A 9,705-nucleotide genomic window follows, 5' to 3' on the forward strand; every position below is an offset into this window, starting at 1 on the left:
GAGAGCAAATAATTCACATTTAACTATAAAATAAGTAATTAAAAACGAAGTGACTAATACACGAACATCACATTTGCATGGGATCAGCTACAAAAAGACCATCCAGCAACATAAATAGGGTTTTTGGATCGGCAATAAATTCAGACATATCCAGCCATTCATAAGAAAGCTCTGCTTATATCGATCATCATCATAATTGTAATTCCATTGATTTTTCTAAGTCTTGAAATAAATTACTAACAATACCGTAAAAAATTATTCTTTACAAGTATATTTATTGAATGAGTCCCAGACTTAACATTTAGTACTTATCTTTAATGTGGCACCGTAGAATAACCGGCGCCACACTACACATTGTAGATTAAATTTAATCACTTTGGATAATCAGTAAGTGGCTGACTAGCTCCAGTCACTAGTAATTAAATGGATTCAATAATTTGATATGCCATATTTTTTTTTTTTTTTTTTTTATTTAGAGGCGCATAAAATATTTGCCTCAGCGATATGCCATATTCCTACTCCAAACATGCAACTGAGTACCTTAAAAATAATAACTAATTTATAATAATCACAAATTCCGGAATATATAATAAAAAAAAAATTATTATTTAGAATAATAAGTTTGCTACAAATTGTAAACTAAATGTATTAATGATATAAATATAATAATATTAAATAATAAAATATAGAACTTAATAAATTATCCTAATATATTATGTTAAAACAAATCACTTTATTTAAATATAATTAGCAATGCTTTTATTAATATATTTAATAAATGCATAATTTATATTTTATGCTAAAAGTAATACACAGGCATAATTTATGTTAGAATGTCAAATAATTATAATAACCAAATGATTGAACTAATAATCAGATATAAATAATATATCATAAACAATTATACTTTTATTTAAGTTTATTAATTTAAAATGTTATAAAACATTAAAATATTTGTACAAATTAATTAATAAATAATTTTAATTTAAAATTAATTAACTAATTACATTGAATATAATTTGTATATTGATTAATTATTTTATTACTACAAATAGGTGAACCTACTAAACCTTTATTTACATATGATTCATATACATTTACATTTGATGAACTAACTTCTGGTACAGGAACACTAAATGAACTATTATATTTAGATTGGCTACTTGGTGTCACTGTCAATACACTTGATGGATTAATTGCCATTATTATATATCTGTAAAGTTTAAAAAATTATAATTACAATTGGATGTAAAAAAATTCAAGGCCAAGATTCATAAAAATTAATTTAACCCAGGAAAACAGCAGAATATACAAGAATAAGTAGATTAATAATAATAATAATTCTTAAATGATAATATATAATTTAAAATAACAACATAAAAATAATAGTTTAAGAAGAATAGATATTATTTTAAAGGAATTAACAATTGAATATCAGAAGTAGCAAGAAAAAAATGAAATCATTCAATTTATTATAAATTAAGTATATTAATCTAAATAATAAATTACTTTTTGTAAATAGCAATTTCAGATGGTTGTGCTAAAGCCAGATTGATTCCATAATTGCTATGTTCTGGTTGTAGAGGATCAAATGTAATAGAATTGTCTTTTGAAGGAATACTTCCACATTCAATACGTTTTGAAAAAGAAATATCTTCATCACTTTCCCCACTGCCACAACTTATAACAATCAGAAATATTTATTATTAGTGTTATTATTAATCTGGTTTTTATTACTTATCATGCACTTCAATTTGCATAACTCATACAAATTGTATAAATATTTCAATGATTAATTTGTTTTTTTGACATATTATATTATATTACATAAAATAACAGTACACTTTATCTATTTAATGATAGATAACTAAGTTAAATTAAATTTATTTGGTTAAAAAAAATAATATTTTAAGTTTCATTTTTAAATTATTAATTCTAAGACCTTTCTATACAAAGTCTTAATCGACTACTGTTAAGAATACTAATAAAATTTCCAATTTTTTTTTTTTAAGAGCTTCCGCTAAAATAAATTATTAAGCTATAGTATAAATACAAATATAACAATAATGATAATATATTAATTAGTATACCTGCTACTCGAGTTGATTGAATTTGTAGAGCTATGACCTGTCATGGAAGGGTTTCTTGTTTTGTCAGATATTTGTTCACGTTTCTTACCTGGTCTGATACGCATAGAAAAGGGACTGAAATCTGTTACACAATTTGGCATAAAGTCTCTAAAAATGTGTTAATTTGTTGAATAAAAATAAATAATACTTGTTTATGAATTAAAACAAATTAAGAATTGCTAAATATATACCTTACAGAATGGCTAATTTCAAAAGCATAACTTTCAGACATTGTACTAAATTCATCTGTTCTATAGAAGTGAACAAAACTGTCATAATCATCAATATTTAATGAACTAGCAGGATATATTTCTAAATATTTCTTTTTACATTCCAAATAAGATAATGGTAAGCAATCCATTAAACAATTGTCCCACCACCTTGTCAATAGACGGCTAAAAATATTAATTATTTAATATTTATTATGCTTATGAAAATATAAATATATAATACTTTGTCATACAAACAACTATTAGCAAATTTGTTACTACTAACTGGTCATTAGAAATAAATGAAGTTGCTTCTGGATGATGCAAATAGTAATCAAAATTTTGCTCCCAAATTGCAGGTTCATTGTCATTTGGAACAAATAATCCCAAAAACAGATTTATGGCGTTTTGTTTCTCAGTATCTATATATAATCAATATATTTAGTGGAATTGCGTTTTTAAATGTACATTTTGTAATAAAAATAATTTTTTCAAAAAATATCTATGACAAAATCAAAGTTGAAAATATTTAGCAATTTATAATGAAAATGTAGTTATTAGTTTATTATGGGCAAACAAAGAGAACTCTATTAATTTTGCTTCTCATTTGGTGAATAGATACTTAGGGAACATTGAAATATATAAACATATATACTTATTGATATAATCAAAGTCTATTGATTAATTTGCTAACCTGAAAATGTATTGCTATAATAACGACTTAATGTTTGCATAATATCATTGCCTTGTGATGTCCATGGGGCAGTTTTGCGATAAGTTTTTATACGATGAATTAGTTGAGATCCTCCATATTGTAATGCTAAAGTATCCCCATGGTCTTCATATGATACTTCTAATAATCTAACACAGTCAGTATCATATTCTAAAGATGGTTTGTCTAATAGACCTAAATAATAAAGCTGTAAGAAATATTATTAAAAAAAAGTACTTTTTGTTATGTTTTCTATACAATATAAACTAGTTACGAGTAAATATAGATTATATAAAATATAAACAATATATATTATATTTTATCAGTGACGGACGCAGGGAGAGGTTTTTGGGGTTCACCTCCCCCCAATGAATGGATGATTAATTTCAAACGTAGTTATTCTATTTTATCTACCTTAAAAAAAAAAATGAATTGTTCAAAAGACGATTAAAATATGCTAGAAAAAAAGAATTTCAAATTTTAGTAAGAAAAATGAATCTGTAATAATTTATAATTTTCCAAACATTCTAAAAGGTATTAGTATTTTCAGCTTAAAATGGTATGATAACAATACTTCGTAAAAATAATGGGTCTAATATGTTTCGCCGCGTTCGTTTCGCTATTATCCTTTTTTTTTCTCGTAAAACGTCAATAAAAAAATTTTGGTCGACTACAAAATTTTAAAATTTTAGTGCAATGTTCCTCATACATTGTTCTTACTCGTGTCAAAAAAATCTAAAAAATCTGCTGTTATAATTTTTAAAAATAAGCGTTTGAATTTGAACTGTTGATAGAAATCACGAAATCTGCCAATTTTTGGTAGTAAATTGATAAACATTTTAATATGTAAACTTAAAACTAGGAGATATAAAATAATGTACTGGAAATGTTGCTTTTTCCAGAGAACCAAAAAAGTTTACTAAATGTTATAAGCGTTAGAAAATTATATTTTTATGAAAACGCGTGTCGAAAACGCAATTATTAGGAAAACTGTTGGGATATTAAAAAAAATTACCTATCTAGTCTCTATTGAACCAACTAGACAAAATTTGCTACCGAAAACCACCTCTAAAGTTGTTGATAGTATAATTTTGAACATTTGAATTCTCTGAGTTTATTTCATAATGTTTACGAACATAGTTACTCATCATTGGAGGAACTTAACGAGAACAGCATTAAAACTGATGAAGTACAACCTCATCAACTATGAAAGAGTTCCCGAAACGTATTACCGTCGATCCATTTTTAATCCATTTTTAGACCATTTATTAGATCAACTCAAATCTAGGTTTCTCGATCATCATGAATTACAGAGCCGTGCCGTAGGGGAGCCTAGGAGGCATGCGCCCCCGGGCGCATGATTTAAAGGGGTACCAAACATTTTTTTTATAATATTTTAATCTTTACATAAATAAAATATATGAGAAAGATTATTGTTATACAATTATTTTGGACCATAACAAATTTTTTCTGAACAAAATATTTCCGACTATGTTCGAGTCATGATAAAATAAACTAATTTATAATTAATTTAATTAATTAATTAATTTATAATTTATTTCATCATGGTTCGAGTAATAGCAATTAGTCAACCACAACGTTTTATTCTTGTATTATTTGGCTTTATAATAAATTATCGTATTCTTTATCTCAAAATCAACGGCACGTTGAACACGTGGGGTGCGATAAGCGAAAATAAATAAAAACCAGATACAAATTAATGACTATTGGTATTTACTAATAATATAGTTAAATAATTACTATTACAATCAGCTTTAGTTTTTTTTCAAATCAATGTTACATTGTAAAAAAAAATTGAATTAAATAGAAATTAAATGCATTGTAATTTATGATTAATGATAAATAAAATAGGGGACGAATATTTTTAATTTTGCCCTGGGCACCAAATCTTAACGGCATGGCTCTGGTGAACTACTTTTAAAAATACAAAATATTTTACCAACAAAGTACAGACTACAGGAGAAATAATTGTAACAGTCATAACGTTTTGAAAGGGATGGCCAAATGACATAAAGAATCTGATGAAGATTTAAAATTGGATATCACAATGTGGTGTAGGTGACTTTGTTTCTTATCATCTTGGATATTCTTTGTTCTTGAAAACTTGTTTATATTATTGTTTCAGACATTGCTCAAATACATCTGAAAAATATAGCCCTAAAACTTTTTTTGATGTTCTAAACTGTTGTAAATCTATGTTATATCAGTCTGTACATCGATTTTTGCAAATTGGAGCAACACTTCCCGTTTCAGTTGCTTTGAGTGAAAGATTGTTCTTTTGTCTTCGTAGGTTAAAAACCTATTTACGAATGAAAACGGCGGAAAACTGATTGAATGGGTAAGCATTATTAAACATATATAGAAAAGTGGAGGTATCCTGTGAAGAGATCTTGGATATTATTGTAAAACACCGAAGTGGATGAATTTGATTTTATAATTGTTATAACTTATAAAAATACAATAAATAATTATTTCAAAATAACGGTAATTATTCTTATTTTTTCAAAAAACCTCTACCAAATTTTTTTCCTGCATCTGCCTCTGTATTTTATATATTTTTAATTATATTAATTATTTTTAAAAAGATTATGGAGTTATAATTACAACTTAATTATCAACAACCTCAATTATAAATGTATTAATATAATCAAAATGCATACTTGATAAGCTAATGCACATTTTCCAATAACAAATTGAGCAGTGTTGGTACGATCTAAGCAATCAACACAATTTACTCTGATTATTCCATTTTGAAGTATGACACCATTTTTATTTTGTCCAAAGGTAGGTTTTTCTATGATTCGTGGAGAATTAATATACATTCCAGTTTTATATATAGCCATACGTGCAATTTCATCAAGACGTCTCATAACATTCACATTTTTACTAAAGAAATATACAAATTCTTCTAAACAAATATTTATAATAATAAAGATTCATAAAATTACAAAGATAAAAATCTACCTTTTATTCATTCTTGCCATATCAAAATGTATATACTGAATTTGATGATAGGGAGGTAGAAACTTATTTAAATATTTTACAGCTGATAACAAATGATCACTTAACTGTGATTCGTGAACCTTTTTTTCACGTTTCTTTACCAAATTTATTATAACTGCTGGTGAACCATATCGTTTGTAAATATTATTGAAATGAGCACCTTAAAAAGTATCTTAATATAGCAATACTATAAAAATCAAATTATAAAGAAATATTTTATTATGTAAGTTTACAAATTACATGAGTATATCATGAGTAAATATTAATAAATGCAGTGTCTTGGTAGTAAATAGGTAGGTACAAAATTCAAAATGAGTATTCACTTACTTATACATAAGCACAGGGCAGTAAGATACACATTATATAAGATATTAATTATAATTTACACAAACTTAATGCCTCATTTATAATAAACTTTAAAAAAAGGAGGTAATATGCAAATAGTGAAAGTAACTAACCGGATATTTCATGAAATGGATCATGTAATTCAAATGATATTGTTGGTTTTGGAACCATTTTACTCATATCTTGACTCCATAATCCAGGAACTGAACCTCTCATTTGAAGAAATGAGCTTATATACACATGGTTTTGACAACTTGCTCCAAGATCTTGAACAATTTGTTCAGTTTCAACTTCATTTCCAACTTCTCCCTAAAACAAATAGGTATACATTAAATACCGTAGGTACCTTAATGAGTATGATAGCATTATAACTGTAAAAAAAAAGTTAAATAAAAGTCTGATGCACATTTTAAAACACATTCAAAAACATTCCATTCACCTAAAAGCAGTATGGTTTTTTACATTGAAAAAAGTATATAATGAATCACTCATCTTCATCTCTTATATCATTCTCTCAATTATTTGGGGTTGTTCATCCTTATACTAGACTTTCATTTATCTTGATTTTCAACATTCCATATGCATACACCAAAGGCTCTCATATCATTCTCAATCATATCCAACAAATAATGAATAATAAATCACAAAAATAAATATAATTATAATGAATCATTAATAATTTAGACAAAACTCTGATAAATTTTAAATAAGTTCTTATAATTAACAAACCATAATTTGAATTATACAACTTCCAAAAAATAATATTTTGAATAATGGGAAAAATATATGGTAAAATTAAAAATTAATGATTACAAGAGTAAGATAATTTTTGTAATTTTATTTAAAATTCTAACACGTGTTTATAGTAAAAACAAAAATGAACTAAGCATTTATATAATTAAAAATGGCTTCGTAGGGAAAAATGCTGTTTTTATTAATTTTAGGTCAAATACTCATCGAATTCTCTAAAAAAAGGGCTTTAATTTGAAAATGTTGCTGTCCTAGGACTAATAAAGTTTATTTTATCTAACACTAAAATTAAGCTTATTATTGTTAGAAATAATATTGAGAATACATTTGATAAAAAGTAATAATATATTTACATTAATATTGGCTCCTCTTTTTAAAAATCTTGTACCAGCATATTTATTTGATCTTCGTGCAATCAATGTAATATATATTGGACGTCCAAAAATAGATACATTTGATTGACTAATAAAACCATGCATTATATTTAAAATCCAATCTGGATGTATTTTGTTAATTACATCTTTTAATAAATAATCATTCCAAATAAAAATTTTATTAGGACTACTTCGAGTAACAAATAAACATTCTCCATCAGATAAATCTAAAACAATAAAATAAATCACATAAATTACCTTATTAATAACCAGTCATCAATTTAATCTAAAACACCAAGTATTATGGATATTTTTATTTACATATATCTTTTACGTTATTCTAACTACCAAATTATGCTATACAATTATTGAAACATCCTCTCTAACACCAACTAAAGTTTCAATGATATTTGGCAAAAGTAAACTGTAAGATTGGCACTGATAAGACATTTTTTTTATTAACTTAAATTGTTAATACCACAAATAAAAATACATTTCTCTAGTATACAAAAATCAATTGTGTCAATAAAATATATTATTTTTTTTTTTTAATAACAAAACATAGTATATTAGTAATAATTGTAAACAGATTACATTTTTAGTAACAAAATACTAACCATTTGGGATATTTTGTGCAATAGACATATTGACCTGCAGTGTATGTGTAACATCATAACTGTAACTAATCATTAAGCAATAACAACAATTAATAATTATTTTTGGTACTTCCAATGTAAATCAATTTAAATTTATAATACATGTTTTATGCATTACCTAAAATAAAAATTGCTAGACAAATCTACACTTTGAAAAATTTTTAAATAACGTGGTTCATTAACATTTGGAATTCGATATGCTTCATTTGGTAAGTATATCATTGATGTATCTTCAATTTTATATATGATTTCACGTCCTATCATGGCAACACGACGACGTTTTGTAATTAAAATCATATAATATCCTTCTAGTAGTCTAACGAATCCTTAAATTTAATCAAATATACTTTTATATATTATAAGTTACTATGATTTGTAAATTAAAATTCATAATACATAAAATATCTCAATTTTACCAACTATGCCAAATGCTGATCCTATTTTACTCAAACCAGTATTTCTATGTAATCCAAGACTCAAAGAATTTATCATATCCTGTTCGGTATATTCAACTCGATCATCAATAATAGTTAGGTCATGTCCTTCGGTTCGATCAATTTTAAGAATACGATACTTTGAACGAGCATTATTGGATCCAACAACAAAATATCTCTAAAAACCAATCAAATAATTTCCAAGTAAATAAAAAGATTTGTATTGAACTTAGTGAAAAAAATTTATTAACTCACATTTTTAGATTCATAAACTCCGATTTTTTGCACGAAATTTATAGCAGGAAGACATTTTATATCAGTAGAAGTATAATTAGACTTGATCATAATTATTCTTAAAATAAACCATACATCAACTAAATATGCATGTATAGAAGAAACTATATTTTATAGGTACAGCATGAAAAGACATTATTATTAATTTGATTTAACTACCCCGATTTGTATTAATTAAATAAATAATACAAAATTATTATATTACTTACTCGGTGTTTTAAAATTAATGATGGGCACTATCGAACTATTTGATAATCCAGCAATTATTCAAAATATTCGATTGTTCCAAAGTATTCGAAACTAATGGGACTATTCAATAGTCTCGAATTATTGAATACTATTCAATTATTCGATAGTTTACGACTTCTGAATTATTCAGTAAAATTTAAAATTAGCTTAGCTTAAATAATGTTTATTTTATTTTGAGACTAATGTGATACACTAATGTGATAACTGATTACTGATAAAAATAACAATTAACAAAAAAGTTAACGTTTTGATTTTTTATTCGATATATTCGAATAGTTTTCCATGAAAAACTATTCGGTTACACAAAATAATATTCGACCTGTTTCGACCTAGAGCAACTTAATGCATGGGGCCTATATAGTGGCAAACCAGGGGTGGTTAAATATCCCATGCCTCCTTCAATAAAATAAAATTATATTGGTTTAAATAAAATATTATAAATTCACATTTATTATTTAAATTGCTTATATAGAATCAGACGCGGCTTCAGAGACTTATCAGGAGGGAAGGGCATTTTAAGTATTAACTG

General features: G+C 25.4%; 1 protein-coding gene across 5 annotated transcripts; it reads right to left on the bottom strand.

Moving 5' to 3' along the window:
• Window positions 1–968: 968 nt before the first annotated feature.
• LOC112690317 (polyphosphoinositide phosphatase) lies at window positions 969–9,389 on the bottom strand. Of its 5 annotated transcripts, none has more exons than XM_025564290.1 (15): window positions 9,137–9,381; window positions 8,889–8,985; window positions 8,616–8,811; window positions 8,318–8,525; window positions 8,161–8,225; window positions 7,523–7,770; window positions 6,533–6,728; window positions 6,036–6,234; window positions 5,732–5,957; window positions 3,033–3,258; window positions 2,583–2,760; window positions 2,321–2,524; window positions 2,091–2,237; window positions 1,510–1,680; window positions 969–1,213 (listed from the first exon to the last, which is right to left on the bottom strand). In XM_025564290.1, the coding sequence occupies exons 2-15, from the start codon at window positions 8,976–8,978 to the stop codon at window positions 1,000–1,002; spliced, it is 2,568 nt and encodes an 855-aa protein (XP_025420075.1). In that variant the 5' UTR covers window positions 8,979–8,985; window positions 9,137–9,381; the 3' UTR covers window positions 969–999. The 5 variants fall into 5 exon arrangements, with proteins under 5 accessions (XP_025420075.1, XP_025420076.1, XP_025420074.1 ...); XM_025564291.1 differs by having other exon boundaries at window positions 2,625–2,760; window positions 8,889–9,031; window positions 9,137–9,380; XM_025564289.1 differs by having other exon boundaries at window positions 8,889–9,031; window positions 9,137–9,380.
• Between the last annotated feature and the right edge of the window lie 316 nt (window positions 9,390–9,705).

The sequence above is a fragment of the Sipha flava genome, unplaced genomic scaffold (assembly GCF_003268045.1).
Source record: "Sipha flava isolate LNK unplaced genomic scaffold, YSA_version1 49_pilon_pilon, whole genome shotgun sequence".
Taxonomy (NCBI): domain Eukaryota; kingdom Metazoa; phylum Arthropoda; class Insecta; order Hemiptera; family Aphididae; genus Sipha; species Sipha flava.